Source organism: Oncorhynchus clarkii, chromosome 8, assembly GCF_045791955.1.
Source record: "Oncorhynchus clarkii lewisi isolate Uvic-CL-2024 chromosome 8, UVic_Ocla_1.0, whole genome shotgun sequence".
NCBI lineage: Eukaryota > Metazoa > Chordata > Actinopteri > Salmoniformes > Salmonidae > Oncorhynchus > Oncorhynchus clarkii.
This window is the reverse complement of record NC_092154.1, coordinates 38225659-38242548: the sequence shown is the minus strand read 5'-3', so window position 1 is coordinate 38242548 and position 16890 is coordinate 38225659. Positions and strand designations below refer to the sequence as shown.

Here is a 16890-nt window from a genome sequence, read left to right as displayed (position 1 = left end):
CTGTGAGAGCCAGAAATCTTGCTTCATTAAAAATCCTAAAATTTGATTTTCTGGATTTTTTTTCTCATTTTGTCTGTCATATTTGAAGTGTACCTATGATGAAAATTACAGGCCTCTCTCATATTTTTAAGTGGGAGAACTTGCACAATTGGTGGCTGACTAAATACTTTTTTTGACCCACTGTATTTTGTTTGTGTGTGTTGTCTTGTTTTGCACACTTTGTACAAAATAATAAAATGCAGTAGTACAGTATATTTCTTAACGTAGCTCTTTATTAGCTAGCTATAACTGGCATGTTCACGTATCGCCAACCAGGATCAAACTGCCCATGACCTAACCATTTGGGTGGTCTTAACCACTCATAGCACAGTATATGATGTGGCAGTAAAATGCATCCAATTACAATTCAGTATGTTAACACATATGAATATTACATGTGTGACGAAGACGATTAATGATTAAGGCAGTAGCCTAAACTAGCCTGTTAACATTAGCTAGCTACTACTAGTGAATATAAGTTTAGCTAAAAGTAATCCATAGAGATTTGAAACATTTTGCTACCATGTCTAAGAGACAAAAACTATCAGGAAGCGAATATTTTATTTTAAAAGAATAAAAAAACTATGAGAAAAGAGGCACAATCTCTAAACCAAAGAAATTTGCTGGTGAAATGTATCAGCGTGCAGCAATGTCCATCAGCCGCTGTGGAGAACGACAAGCCTATGAGGCCATTCATTCGCCGAGAACGACGAGCCCCTGCTTGCTGATTGTAGCTGCGAAGAGGGCAAAACGGAGGAGTCCGAGCCATGCACTTCCACCGATGATGAAAACTCTCTGGCTGGACAAGAACAGGTGGTCGCACCAGGCCTAGCCACACCTCCAAACAATGCCGGCGAAGACCCTACTATCTTGGACCCAGACTCAGATTCGTCGCTCCCCATCCCGGATGACAGTGGTGGTGCTGCTGCTCAATCGGACTCCCAGACAAAAAACATAAAAGATCCCGGTGAGTGGCCAAAATATAGGAATGGATCTTTACGGGATATGTTAGTGCAGACTGGGCCACATCAGGATAAGGAGGGGAATTTCCCGAGAGATAAGGGGCCACAAAAGTTGTCGGTGACCCACTCCAATAGGAGGATGGCGAATGGGGTGAGAGTGGAGAGAACAAGGCTTGTCTATTCCAAGCAAAACGATGCAGCCTTCTGTTTTTGCTGCAAACTTTTTTCACACGAGTACAAATCTGCGCTGGTCGGGGATGAAACCAGGGACTGGAAGAATCTGTGCCACCTCCTCAGCTCGCATGAGAAGTCGCATGAGCACCTAGATAGTTTTCAAAGGTGGAAGGAGCTGGAGATCAGGCTGGTGTCCATGCAAACTCAGATGACTTGATTTCATGACCATGGACAGCTACCGAGAGAAAACAGCGCTGACTGCAATGTAACACCACAGCAGAGGAAAGAGGCCCATCTAGGTGGAGATTAAATAAATAAATGTTTGAAACTGATGTTGGACAATCAAATTTGATATGTAAATGAACGAAATACGTTAAGGGTGGGTCATTGACATAAATCGTATTTTACACTGCTCCAGCAAAACGAGGTCCGCCATGCATTTATGAAAGCAGTTGTTCCCAAAGCTCAAATGATCTTACTCTGTTTTACAGTTCTACATAAATACTAAAATATATGTTAAATATGTTGTGTATGTTGTGTAGTAAGCTGTTAGTAGCCCATGTGCCTCACCCTAATAATGTGGTCTATTTCCCCCTCTTAATTCTGCCTACTGTTCTGACTTGGTGGTGCACATGTAGCCTATAACCTGTTTTAGAGTAATGTAATCATTCAATATCGTAAGAGCTATCATTGTCTGCTTATTTGCCCCCTTTGTTTATCCTACGGTTTTGACTTGTTGTACAGGGAGAACACTCTAAGAACAGCACGTTCTGAATTCTGTCACTGTATATTTCAAAAGTGCTGATCAAATAGTTATTTGACTACGTCTGTCCTAGCTCACTCATTAATGTTCTAATCTAAATTACGGATTGCCTCTTATCTGCTTGTCATCCCCTTATGCTGTACATCTCAATTGTCAGTAAAAACCACATTTGTTTAAGCAAGTCAGCCATATCAGCTATGTTTCTTTAGAAGGCAGTAAATGAGGCTGAATTAACTGTTTCGCTGCCAGACAATGCTCCGCTGATAGCCAGGTGTAGCAGTGGTAAGGTTTTGGGACTCTGCTGTTGGGCAGCTTTATGTAGGTCCCAACAGTTTGTGGGCATAGCTTGTCACCATTATAGTGCAATTAATGTATTGTTTGGTGTTGTGTTGTGTAGTGGCTTTGCTGGCATGCATCACAAAACATTTTGTTTTGCCCAACCAATATTTACATGCTAAAATTGCCACTGTAAATAATGTATTGTAATTTACCGGTTTCTCATAATTATTTATTCCGGGCAAAGGGAGTGGTTTTGGGTGGTAAATCCGGTTAAATCTCAGTAACCAGGTTTCCGACATTCAACCCTAGTGTGGATCCTATTGGTGCAGGTCCTTCGGGAGGGTGTCTCACAGTTCTGGCAGGGTGTCTCGCTGGTCTGGGTGGGTGCCCCTTGTTCTGTTGCTCCTGTGTGAGGTGCTGGGGCTGCAGTTGAGGGTGATGTCCTTCAGGTTCCTGGCAAAGAGGGGGGCTGCTGCCTTGTAGAGGTGGACCTGGTAGTGAAGACCGTTCAAGTCCACGATGGAGTGGTGGGCCAGGTAGATGTTAGGTTTTGAGGCACAATCCTGGGAAATGCTTGCATTCACACGCTGTATGGTGGCAGGGTGAACGTCTTTTCGTGGTAGCAGGGTGGAGATTACCCACTAGTGAGTTAGGGAATGAGGAAGAAGCTTTTTCTATCAATCCTGGAAAGGGCTGTGGCCACCCTTTCCTGCTGCGCCCTCAGGTAATTTGTGTCTGTGTGAATTATGATGAGGCTGTGGGACCCTAGTCGGTCCTCTGACAGCAGCTCCAAGGCACGCCAGGTGTTTGGACACCAGAGTTTAGCCACTTTGTGTTTTGGAAAAAGTTTATTCTCATCATGTAGTTCCCATTTCAGTCAATGAAGAGCACAATATCTGCTTTTTGTGTGTCCTTGGTGGGTGTGGGGGTGTTGTCAGGAGAGCTATCTGGGGGCTGACAGGAAGGGGTGCCAGGAGGGGTAGTCTGTTGGGTTGGTGTAGGTCCTGTCTTGTGTGTCCTGCTGGGGTGTCAAGGCTGTATGGACGGGGTCTGAAGTGGGCTGTTCTGTTGGCTTCTCTCTCTCTTTCTCCCTCTCTCTCTCTCTCTCTCTCTCTCTCTCTCTCTCTCTCTCTCTCTCTCTCTCTCTCTCTCTCTCACACACACACACACACACACACACACACACACACACACACACGCTGCATGGTAATGGTAAAGATGATATTTTGTGGCCCCTAGGCTAAATCAGAGATACAGTGCCTTGCGAAAGTATTCGGCCCCCTTGAACTTTGCGACCTTTTGCCACATTTCAGGCTTCAAACATAAAGATATAAAACTGTATTTTTTTGTGAAGAATCAACAACAAGTGGGACACAATCATGAAGTGGAACGACATTTATTGGATATTTCAAACTTTTTTAACAAATCAAAAACTGAAAAATTGGGCGTGCAAAATGATTCAGCCCCTTTACTTTCAGTGCAGCAAACTCTCTCCAGAAGTTCAGTGAGGATCTCTGAATGATCCAATGTTGACCTAAATGACTAATGATGATAAATACAATCCACCTGTGTGTAATCAAGTCTCCGTATAAATGCACCTGCACTGTGATAGTCTCAGAGGTCCGTTAAAAGCGCAGAGAGTATCATGAAGAACAAGGAACACACCAGGCAGGTCCGAGATACTGTTGTGAAGAAGTTTAAAGCCGGATTTGGATACAAAAAGATTTCCCAAGCTTTAAACATCCCAAGGAGCACTGTGCAAGCGATAATATTTAAATGGAAGGAGTATCAGATCACTGCAAATCTACCAAGACCTGGCCGTCCCTCTAAACTTTCAGCTCATACAAGGAGAAGACTGATCAGAGATGCAGCCAAGAGGCCCATGATCACTCTGGATGAACTGCAGAGATCTACAGCTGAGGTGGGAGACTCTGTCCATAGGACAACAATCAGTCGTATATTGCACAAATCTGGCCTTTATGGAAGAGTGTCAAGAAGAAAGCCATTTCTTAAAGATATCCATAAAAAGTGTAGTTTAAAGTTTGCCACAAGCCACCTGGGAGACACACCAAACATGTGGAAGAAGGTGCTCTGGTCAGATTAAACCAAAATTGAACTTTTTGGCAACAATGCAAAACGTTATGTTTGGCGTAAAAGCAACACATCTGAACACACCATCCCCACTGTCAAACATGGTGGTGGCAGCATCATGGTTTGGGCCTGCTTTTCTTCAGCAGGGACAGGGAAGATGGTTAAAATTGATGGGAAGATGGATGGCGCCAAATACAGGACCATTCTGGAAGAAAACCTAAAGGAGTCTGCAAAAGACCTGAGACTGGGAAGGAGATTTGTCTTCCAACAAGACAATGATCCAAAACATAAAGCAAAATCTACAATGGAATGGTTCAAAAATAAACATATCCAGGTGTTAGAATGGCCAAGTCAAAGTCCAGACCTGAATCCAATCGAGAATCTGTGGAAAGAACTAAAAACTGCTGTTCACAAATGCTCTCCATCCAACCTCACTGAGCTCGAGGAGGAATGGGAAAAAATTTCAGTCTCTCGATGTGCAAAACTGATAGAGACATACCCCAAGCGATTTACAGCTGTAATCGCAGCAAAAGGTGGCGCTACAAAGTATTAACTTAAGGGGGCTGAATAATTTTGCACGCCCAATTTTTCAGTTTTTGATTTGTTAAAAAAGTTTGAAATATCCAATAAATGTTGTTCCACTTCATGATTGTGTCCCACTTGTTGTTGATTCTTCATAAAAAAATACAGTTTTATATCTTTATGTTTGAAGCCTGAAATGTGGCAAAAGGTCGCAAAGTTCAAGGGGGCCGAATACTTTCACAAGGCACTGTATATAATTATATATACTCTTTGTATATATGCAGAGTGAATCAGGGATTGACACTTTCAGAATCGTAGGAATAGGCTACATGAAAGTGTAGAGGTACAAATGGTAGAACAGCCTACAGATTTTTATGGCAGCCTACTATGGTAGCCTATTGGACCACAGTCCAAAAATAAACATGTAGCTAGTTATAGGCTAAGCAAGAAGTTTGGTATAGAATTAGCCTTTTCTTTTATAAAATTCAGTACAGTTCAGATATTGCATGTTCATAATTCCCATCGAGTTTTGTTCTCTGGCTGCAGTTCAAACCAAAACAACAGCTGCACATGCTCACGTGCCTGGATTGCAAATTGCAGCCTATGCACATTTAGCTATCATCTTATTAAGTGGCATGTCACATTAGTCTAATTTAACTCCTTAATTAATATTAATCGAGACCCTTGACCAGTCGCTGAAAAAGTACAAATAAAATGTAAGTTAGAACTTTAGCTAGCTAGTACAACAGTAATTGGTTTATACGTTTTTGGATAACTGAAATGCCTTGACAGTACAAACAGCACTAACGTTAGCAAGCTAGTGAGCGGATAACTTAACATATTGTTTTGCGTGATAGCTTTATTCAACTCTTTCATTTGAACATTTGATCTCTTCTAATATATATATATATATATATTTTTGCTGTGTTGCAATTATGTGTGTATTGTGTAATTTTGGTATTTCTGATGCCTTGCCACACTGACAAGCGCTAATAAGAAAACTATGTCTAGATGTTATTATTCCCTCTGGGAAAATGGAAGAAATCACTTATAAACGCTAGAATTGCAAAGCGGAAGTGGTCCGCGAGTGAATTTTGCGTAATGAGTGACAGGAGAACGAACTAAAGAGAAAGAGAAATGGCGCCTCAATGCCATTCTTACTGAGGCAGAGTACAGACGGATAGACAGATTAAACAAGTGAAAATAAACGGACAAATCATGGTGAACACAAGAAAGAACTCTCGGCATAAGCCGAGCAGTCCCTTCATCTCGTCCAGGACCCGGTCTTCTGCCAGAAATCCCTCCAACTCTGAAGAACATGTAAGCCGGGTTATTTTCTTCACTGCCCGGCTAATATAACGTTAGCTATAATATGGCTAACTAGTTAGCCTTGGCCTCAAGCAGGTTCTCAGTGGGTTTTTTTGTTGCCATAAATCCTGCTACAATATGACACCAATATAATTGATTTCACGAGTAAATGTGGCTTTGTATGTTTGTCATAAGCACGGACGCCATTATATGAACGATAGCTTTCAGGTTAACGTTAGCTCCCTAACTGACTGCCAGCTCTAAGTTGCCGGAGTTCCCTTTGTGTTGGGCTTGTGTTATTATGCCTACCGACTGCAGGCGATAATTTAGCCTGCTAGCTAGCCTATTTTAGTGTGTCACTCGACAGCCCAAAACAAACTGACACTGCAGTTGGCGTGTTATTGATACGCATGTTGTGTTGACCGTTTTTTATATGCAACGTCAATAAATGACAGACTAGTAGTGCTAGCTATGTAGATGTGGGGAAAGGAACCCGATGAACCCCGATGGTCCACAACAGTTGGCTGGCTATCGTCCTCAACTATTTAGCTAACGTTAGCTAGCTTGAAGTTGAAATCGCTGAACTTTTGTGTTTGAAAGAAACTTGAAGTGTGAATTTATACGGGATGCTGTTGACATAATATTCAGGCTTAAATTGTCTGGTAAAGAGATTCATTAACGTTAACTGCCTCAAGTGTTTCTCTAGGATTTGGAGAAATTAATGTTGAGTCACAATAAATAACAATACTAGTAAGTTAGCTACAAATGTAAACAATATGATTGATGCAAGTTAAATGTAGCTAACAAGCTGTTGTGCATACAATTAAACATCGCAACATGAATAGGGACACTTTGTTATTTGGTTAGCTACCCTCTTGAGTGCTTTAAATTGAAGCATTTGTGATTATATTGCCATTTTGCCAGCTATTTTGTCATGAATGTTCATGGAAATATGGAATAAGTTGTAACTTAACAGGTAACGTTAACTTAGTAGTTAGGTGTTCTGCAGTAAGTTGAAACTTTTCGGCACTTAGCAGGTTTGATTGGATACCTGAACAAATGTACCTTAAATGTATTTGAAATGGAGGAGATGAGTCTTAGTTAAATTCAGATCTGTATCACTTCTTGCTATTTGCTAACAAAGCAGGACAGACAGTCAGATCTGGAGCTAGCTGATGTAATCAAACGGCTCAGCAGTGATAGCCGTTGATAACAGACATCTATTTAGCGTAACCAGCATATTTTCAATCATTCTTTACATGGCGATACTATAGTCATTCTCGACCTGAAAAACACCGGTATCTTCGAAAATCTCATCGCAGGTGGAACGTTTGAAGTTAGAAAATGCTCAGTTATTAAATTAAATTTTTGCTCCATGAAATTACTTGACAATGTATACGCCACCACCATAGAGTATATTTGTCTTCTCTCATTGATCAATGAGAGGTGAGTGTCATTCAAAGCTAAGCTTGATTTCTGAGTTACACACATGGGGTGGACACCCACCTGTCCCTACTAATGAGAGAAAACAAAGATACTTAAAGATGGCGGAGTATTAGGGCTGTCCCCGAATGAAAAAAAAAACATCTTTGGTCGTCTGACATGTTTTAGTGTGTATGTTTCCATACGTGTTTTTATAAAATCACTAAGCATTGACCTGGTCTGATGCTTATGGTTTGATGCTTATGGTTTGACGCCTCACGAGGGCGCCAGAGATCTAGATATCAGAAAAATACCTTTACCTGCCTGACTCAAATATTCTCCTGCTCCTGCTGGCTGGCCTGGACCCAATTAACTAGTTAATGCAATGCTTCAAGTTTGCTGCAGACTGGCCATGTGTAGCCAATGTGATTTATTGGATATTTATTTTTATCAGGATATATTTTCTACCTGAAGGATGTAATCTTTTTATTTGTTGGCTTTATGTAGGCTATTTTTACATATTTACCAATGGCAATATAAGTTACTTTTTAGGTTTGTATCATTTTCATTTAGATTTGGATATAATGTTGATTACCAACATGAGAATAATTTTGACTTATGAAGACGTTATTATAAATTAAACTGTTTCACAAAAATGTGCATATGAAATCCATAGCTGGCGCACAGATCGGTTGAAATGGTAAGAAATTGCCATTCAAAAACATGAGAAAGGTGGCCGACTCCTCGTGTAGCCTATTACTGGCAACTTCAGGAGAGTAATGGCAGACTCTGCGAAAGCCAGCTGGCACTAGCGAAATTGCAACATGGTATAACATTTTCTGGGCCCTCAGTTTCCCACCACTGAGCTCGAGACAGACGCAGCTGTAGGCAATTTGCGCAATGGATGAGAAGCAGTGCTCGACTTGGGCAGGAGCTCACCGGAGCTGAGCACCTCAAATGTTCAAATGCTTGAGCTCATGTTTCAGTCCAAATCAAGCGCTGCTAAGTAGTAATCAGCATTTTTAGACATTTTTCGCTTTCATGCCGAGTGGATATCCAAAGGGAGAAAGCTGGAAAGACTTAACTTCTTAAGATATAGGGGGCAGCTTTTTCACTTTTGGATAAATTGCGTGCTCAATTTCAACCTCCTGCTACTCATGCCAAGAATATAATATATGCATAGTATTAGTAGATTTGGATAGAAAACACTCTGAAGTATCTAAAACTGTTTGAGTCATGTCTGTGAGTATAACAGAACTTATGTAGCAGGCAAACCCTGAGGACTAACCGTTCAGATGTTTTTTTTTTTGAGGTCTCTGTCTGTTCACTGAGTTATCATTGGCAACAATATTTCTTAGGAACTTGTTTTCAGTTCCTACCGCTTCCACTGGATGACTTTAGAATTTGGTTGAGGTTATTCATTTGTGCAATGAAGAAGTAGGGCCATTCTGGAAAAGGGTAACGCTGTTGAGTTGGCCAAGACTGAAAACAACTTTTGAAATATTTTGTAGTGACGTTGCACATTTTGGAAGCTATTTTTTTTCTGGATCAAACGCGCCAAATAAATTGACATTTTGGATATATATGGATGGAATTAATTGAACAAAAGTACCAATTGTGATGTTTATGGGACATATTGGAGTGCCAACAAAAGAAGCTCGTCAAAGGTAAGGCATGTTTTATATTTTATTTCTGCGTTTTGTGTAGCGCCTGCAGGGTTGAATTATGCTACCCTCTTTGTTTACTGTTGTGCTATCATCAGATAATAGCTTCTCATGCTTTCGCCGAAAAGCCTTTTTAAAATCTGACATGTTGGCTGGATTCACAACGAGTGTAGCTTTAATTGATTATCTTACATGTGTGATTTAATGAAAGTTGGATTTTTATATAATTTTTTTGAATTTGCAGCGCTGCATTTTCCCTGTTTTTTGCCCAAGTGGGACGCAACCGTCCCCTATACTATAAGAAGTTAAAAAACCTCTTAGAGCTACCCCCCTACTTTTTTCAATTTCCGCCTGAAGACATACCCAAATCTAACTGCCTGTAGCTCTGGCCCAGAAGCAAGGATATGCACGTTCTTGGTACCATTTGAAATAAAACACTCTGAAGTTTGTGTAAATGTGAATTGAATGTAGGAGAATATAACGCAATAGATCTGGTTCCTCTTCTGCAGGCACGTTACAGATTATACACAGTGGCTACAACGGTGTCCTCTCCGTTCAAAAAATATTCCTCCACTTGTGAATCGCTAAATGAATTGTCCTACAACAATCTCTGTCTCACTTTTCCGATCAATTTCTTCTAAAATTGTGTGTACATCTGTATATCTAGACCTAGATTTAGCTTTCCCTGACTTAGTCGCCATACTGATTGATATATAAACAGCTGAATCTGCTCGTTTACCAAAACAACGTTGTGCGTAAAATGCGTAGCTCCTTCCGGAATAACTTCAATAGCGAATTAGTCTCTTTACGCTGGAGTTTACGACATGGGTTGGTCTTCCAACACAACCATTGCATATTGCCGCTTATCTCAGCTCATTGGCTATCTACCTAGCTAGATTTCAAGACGATCAGTGGTCATTGAGTTAAAATACAGTCAATCAACGAGACAGTGGTCATATCATTGGTGCACAGTGATGTCATTACTTGTTGTCTTCAAATCGGTTTCTTTCAGTCAATACGTCCCGTGAAATGGCCCATCAGGTTATGTTGTGTTACAAACAAACCAGTTGATTGCAATGAAACCAAACATGACTGGAAAGTTACATTCTGTGTGTGTTATTTACCTGGAATGTGTCGTCGAAAATGGAATGAGATGTAATTTACAACACGAGGTTTACAAAATGTTTCGTGTTAGGCTATAAAAATGGATTTTATTTTTAAAAGATCATTCATTGTGTAACAATGAGCATTGGGATTGCAAACAGACGAAGATCGTCAAAGGTAAACAATTTATTTTAATGCAGTATGTGATTTTGTTATGCCTGTGCTGGTTGAATTTAAAAAAAAAATTTTGTGGGCTCTATCCTCAGATAATCGTATTCTTTCGCAGTAAATCCTTTTTTAAATCTGACAACGCAGTTGGATTAGCAAGATTCTTGGCTTTCGATACATGTGAGACACTTGTATTTTCATGAATGTTTAATATGACTATTTATGTAGCGATCACCGTACGTTGTGTAATTTCAGGCCGCTACCGGGTTCTGTGCTCAGAGAGGTTAATTATATGCTATCTACCCAATGTTTCTGTCATTCTTACCTAAGTGGTAAAGTCGTGTGTTCTCAATGGACATTCAGGAGCTTTTGTAAATTCGCTCTCCGATTTCAGAGCGCTCTCGTCTGAGTGTACCGGAGTGCAGAATAATTTATGAATTATCAAACGCTCAACACCATTTGAATATGCCAGTTGTAAGTGAACATCGGCAAAAAAGCGTAATTAAATTGTTGAAATATCAAAACAAACTCTGAACCAATTATATTCATTTGGGGACAGGTTGAAAAGCATTAAACATTTATGGCAATTTAGCTAGCTTCCTTGCTGTTGCTAGCTCATTTGTCCTGGGATAAAAACATTGGGTTGTTATTTTACCTGAAATGCACAAGGTCCTCTACTCTGACAATTAATCCACAGATAAAACGGTTAACCAAATTTGTTTCTAGTCATTTCTCCTCCTTCCTTCAGGCTTCTTATTTGGACTTTATATGGAGGTTGGCAACCTCTTTATATGGAGGTTGGCAACCCATCTTTACCACAAGATGAACTGAGTATAGACCTCGGTTCATCTTTCAATCACCCACGTGGGTATATGCAACTAAAAACAATGAGGAGATGGGAGAGGCAGGACTTGCACGTCATAAAAATAAACAAATTCTATTTTAGCGCCTGGCTGTGCAGACGCTCGCGAGCAGTGTGGGTGCAATGATTTAATAACATGTATGTGTACATTTATTTTGAGTGGTGAGTGGTGTGGTCAGCATGTCAGATGACATTAAAAAAAAAGCCTAACCAGTTCTGCCAGGGTGAGTAAAATGGTCAGTTCTTTAATTTGTCTGGAAGTAGCTAGCCAGTTAGCTTGGGTGCTTGATTGCCGTTGTCAGGTCAGAACACACGAATCAACTCTACTCCTATGCCAGAGCGTCCAGAGTGTGCTCTGAACGCTCCCAGAGCGGAACGCTCTGAATTTACAAACTGACAATCTGGTAATGCTTGGATTGTGTGCACTCCTTATTGAATTGAAAAACACACCCGAAGTCGTAAAATTTCTAGCTAGTAATTTGTTATGCTAATAAGGTTTGCATATCAACAGCATCAACTCCGGTAGACAGGCGACGCTCTAGTATGCTCAACTGAAAGGATACTGTTAGTTTACAGTATACTAAAATGAACAAATATGTAGTATACAGTGTTAGTATGGGTATTTGAACACAACTAATGACTAAATTTGAAAAAACTCAAATGGAATGAAATAAACCAACACTTGTTTCTCACAAGTATAGCATATATTGTGCACTCTGCAAACAATGTGTCCACTCAGACAATGAGAGCGGGAAGACTGGAATAATAATATTGAACGCATTAAAATAATAACCGTAACAAACATTGTAGATTAGGAATTCACAGTAAATGTACTACTGGTGATCTATGTTATGGAATTGATATACACTAACAATTGAACGAAAACCATTGTAGCAAAAAATTTATTTAATTTAACCTTTTATTTAACCAGGTTGGCTAGTTGAGAACCAGTTCTCATTTACAACTGCGGCCTGGCCAAGATAAAGCAAAGCAGTACGACACATACAACAACACAGTGTTACACATGGAATAAACAAACACAGTCAATAATACAGCAGAAAAAAGTCTATATACAGTGTGTGCAAATGAGGTAGGATAAGGGATGTAAGGCAATAAATAGGCCATGGTGGTGAAGTAATTACAATATAGCAATTAAACACTGGAGTGGTAGATGTGCAGAAGATGAATGTGCAAGTAGAGATTCTGGTGTACAAAGGAGCAAGATAAATAAATACAGTATGGGGATGAGGTAGTTGGATGGGCTATGTGCAGTGATCTGTGAGCTGCTCTGACAGATGGTGCTTAAAGCTTGTGAGTGAGATATGAGTCTCAAGCTAAAGTGTTTTTTTTTTTGCAATTCGTTCCAGTCATTGGCAGCAGAGAACTGGAAGGAAAGGCGGCCAAAGGAGGTTTTGGATTTGGTGGGGACCAGTGAGATATACCTGCTGGAGCGTGTGCTACGGGTGGGTGCTACTGTGGTGACGAGTGAGCTGAGATAAGGCGGGGCGTTACCTAGCATAGACTTGTAGATGACCTGGAGCCAGTAGGTTTGGCGACGAATATGAAGCGAGGGTCAGCCAATGAGAACGTACAGGTCGCAGTGGTGGGTAGTATATGGGGCTTTGGTGACAAAACGGATGGCACTGTGATAGACTGCATGCAATTTGTTGAGTAGAGTGTTGGAGGCTATTTTGTAAATGACATCGCCGAAGTCGGATCGGTAGGATGGTCTATTTTACGAGGGTATGTTTGGCAGCATGAGTGAAGGATGCTTTGTTGCGAAATAGGAAGCCGATTCTAGATTTAATTTTGGATTGGAAATGTTTAAAACCTCTTAAGTCTACCCCCTCATTTTTCGAACATTCTGTTAAAAATCGCGCAACTTTTCAGCGTCCTGCTACTCATGCCAGGAATATAGTATATGCATATGATTAGTATGTGTGGATAGAAAACAATCTGAAGTTTCTAAAACTGGTTAAATCACGGCTGTGACTATAACAGATTGTTTGTTTCATCAAAAAACGCAAGAAAAACTGCTCTCTGAAAGCTAAAAATAATTTCCATGCGTCACTTTCATGGGTTGTTAAAAGGGCACAAAATTAATTATGGATCTGCATTCAATTCCTACAGATTCCACACGATGTCGCCATTGTCGTCATTTTCAAGGGACTTTTTTCTTGGTAAATCCAACTAACTGGATTCCATTTCTTCCGGTCTCCACCAGGATGTTTTGAATGTGCACATTGGCAGCCATTGATTTGAAAACGAGGAGCTATTGAATATACATCGCCCTGTAATCATTTTGATAGATTATAAACGTTTACTAATACCTAAAGTTGGATTACAAAAGTATTTCGAAGTGTTTTGTGAAAGTTTATCGTCGACTTTTTTAATTTTAAAAAATGACGCAGCGTTTAAAAACAATGTTTTTTTCTGAATGACACAGCTTCCATAGAAAGCTATTTTGGGTATATATGGACCGATTTAAACGAAAAAAAGACCCAATAGTGATGTTTATGGGGCATATAGGAGTGCCAAGAAAGAAGCTCGTCAAAGGTAATGAATGTTTTATATTTTATTTCTGCGTTTTGTGTAGCGCCGGCTAAGCTATATCTTTGTTTACATCGCATTCAGGCATTTTGGGGTGTTGCATGCTATCAGATAATAGCTTCTCATGCTTTCGCCGAAAAGCATTTAAAAAATCTGACTTGTTGGCTAGGTTCACAACGAGTGTAGCTTTAATTCAATACCCTGCATGTGAATTTTGATGAACGTTTGAGTTTTAACGAGTACATTTAGCATTTAGCGTAGCGCATTTGCATTTCCAGGTGTCTACTTGAGACATCTGCGTCTCAAGTAGGAGCAAGAAGTTAATGTGAGTCTGGAAGGAGAATTTACAGTCTAACCAGACACCTAGGTATTTATAGTTGTCCATATATTCTAAGTCGGAACCGTCCAGAGTAGTAATGCTGGACGGGCGGCCCGGTGCGTCGGTTAAAGAGGATGCATTTAGTTTTGCTTGCATGTAAGAGCAGTTGGAGGCCACGGAAGGGAGAGTTCTAATGACATTGAAGCTCGTCTGGAGATTAGTTAAGTGTCCAAAGACGGGCCAGAAGTATACAGAATGGTGTCGTCTGCGTAGAGGTGGATCAGAGACTCACCAGCAGCAAGAGCGACATCATTGATGTATACAGAGAAGAGTCTGCCCGAGAATTGAACCCCGTGGCACCCCCATAGACTGCCAGAGGCCCGGATAACAGGCCCTCTGATTTGACACACAGAACTTTATCAGAGGATTAGTTGGTGAACCAGGTGAGGCAATCATTTGAGAAACCAAGGCTGTTGAGTCAGCCGATACGAATGTGGTGATTGACAGAGTCGAAAGCTTTGGCCAGGTCGACGAATACGGTTGCACAGCATTGTCTCTTTTCGATGGCGGTTATGATATCGTTTAGGACCGTGAGCGTGGCTGAGGTGCACCCATGACCAGCTCTGAAACCAGATTGCATAGCGGAGAAGGTACGGTGTGATTCGAAATGGTCGGTAATCTGTTATGAAACAATGAATGTGCACAAATTGGCTGGAGAGTGCGTTCTGGAGAGAGAAGTGCATTGTGCGTCTGGGTGCATGGGAAATCCGACGTCTGCATTGGCCATGCAGCATTCACAGTGATATGGCCTCAGCAGAAATCAGGGCATTCATACTTCAAATCAAATTTTATTTGTCACATACACATGGTTAGCAGATGTTAATGCGAGTGTAGCGAAATGCTTGTGCTTCTAGTTCCGACAATGCAGTAATAACCAACAAGTAATCTAACTAACAATTCCAAAACTACTGTCTTACACTTGTAGGGGATAAAGAATATGTACATAAAGATATATGAATGAGTGATGGTACAGAGCGGCATAGGCAAGATACAGTAGATGGTATCGAGTACAGTATATACATATGAGATGAATAATGTAGGGTATGTAAACATTATATTAGGTAGCATTGTTTAAAGTGGCTAGTGATATATTTTACATAATTTCCCATCAATTCCCATTCTTAAAGTGGCTGGAGTTGAGTCAGTGTGTTGGCAGCAGCCACTCAATGTTAGTGGTGGCTGTTTAACAGTCTGATGGCCTTGAGATAGAAGCTGTTTTTCAGTCTCTTGGTCCCAGCTTTGATGCACCTGTACTGACCTCGCCTTCTGGATGATAGCGGGGTGAACAGGCATTGGCTCGGGTGGTTGTTGTCCTTGATGATCTTTATGGCCTTCCTGTAACATCGGGTGGTGTAGGTGTCCTGGAGGGCTGGTAGTCTGCCCCCGGTGATGCGTTGTGCAGACCTCACTACCCTCTGGAGAGCCTTACGGTTGTGGGCGGAGCAGTTGCCGTTCCAGGCGGTGATACAGCCCGACAGGATGCTCTCGATTGTGCATCTGTAGAAGTTTGTGAGAGCGTTTGGTGACAAGCCGAATTTCTTCAGCCTCCTGAGGTTGAAGAGGCGCTGCTGCGCCTTCTTCACGATGCTGTCTGTGTGGGTGAACCAATTCAGTTTGTCTGTGATGTGTATGCCGAGGAACTTAACTTGCTACCCTCTCCACTACTGTTCCATCGATGTGGATAGGGGGGTGTTCCCTCTGCTGTTTCCTGAAGTCGACAATCATCTCCTTAGTTTTGTTGATGTTGAGTGTGAGGTTATTTTCCTGACACCACACTACGAGGGCCCTCACCTCCTCCCTGTAGGCCGTCTCGTCGTTGTTGGTAATCAAGCCTACCACTGTTGTCGTCCGCAAACTTGATGATTGAGTTGGAGGCGTGCGTGGCCACGCAGCCGTGGGTGAACAGGGAGTACAGGAGAGGGCTCAGAATGCACCCTTGTGGGGCCCCAGTGTTGAGATTCAGCGGGTTGGAGATGTTGTTGCCTACCCTCACCACCTGGGGGCGGCCCGTCAGGAAGTCCAGTACCCAGTTGCACAGGGCGGGGTCGAGACCCAGGGCCTCGAGCTTGATGACGAGCTTGGAGGGTACTATGGTGTTAAATGCCAAGCTGTAGTCGATGAACAGCATTCTCACATAGGTAATCCTCTTGTCCAGATGGGTTAGGGCAGTGTGCAGTGTGGTTGAGATTGCATCGTCTGTGGACCTATTTGGGCGGTAAGCAAATTGGAGTGGGTCTAGGGTGTCAGGTAGGGTGGAGGTGATATGGTCCTTGACTAGTCTCTCAAAGCACTTCATGATGACGGAAGTGAGTGCTAGTCGTTTAGCTCAGTTACCTTCGCTTTCTTGGGAACAGGAACAATGGTGGCCCTCTTGAAGCATGTGGGAACAGCAGACTGGGATAGGGATTGATTGAATATGTCCGTAAACACCCCAGCCAGCTGGTCTGCGCATGCTCTGAGGGCGCGGCTGGGGATGCCGTCTGGGCCTGCACCCTTGCAAGGATTAACACGTTTAAATGTTTTACTCACTTCGGCTGCAGTGAAGGAGAGGCTGCATGTTTTGGTTGCAGGCCGTGTCAGTGGCACTGTATTGTCCTCAAAGC

General features: G+C 41.7%; 1 protein-coding gene across 3 annotated transcripts in view; it reads left to right on the top strand.

The window, feature by feature from the left end:
- The first annotated feature begins 5917 nt into the window (after window positions 1-5917).
- The window catches only part of LOC139415375 (ATPase family AAA domain-containing protein 2B-like), a 128978-nt gene continuing 118005 nt past the window's right edge, over window positions 5918-16890 (top strand). For all 3 annotated transcript variants that reach the window (XM_071163479.1, XM_071163480.1, XM_071163477.1), the window contains exon 1: window positions 5918-6150. In XM_071163479.1, coding sequence (XP_071019580.1) covers window positions 6049-6150 — 102 coding nt within the window. In that variant the 5' untranslated portion in view covers window positions 5918-6048. The remainder of the gene's footprint in view (window positions 6151-16890) is intronic.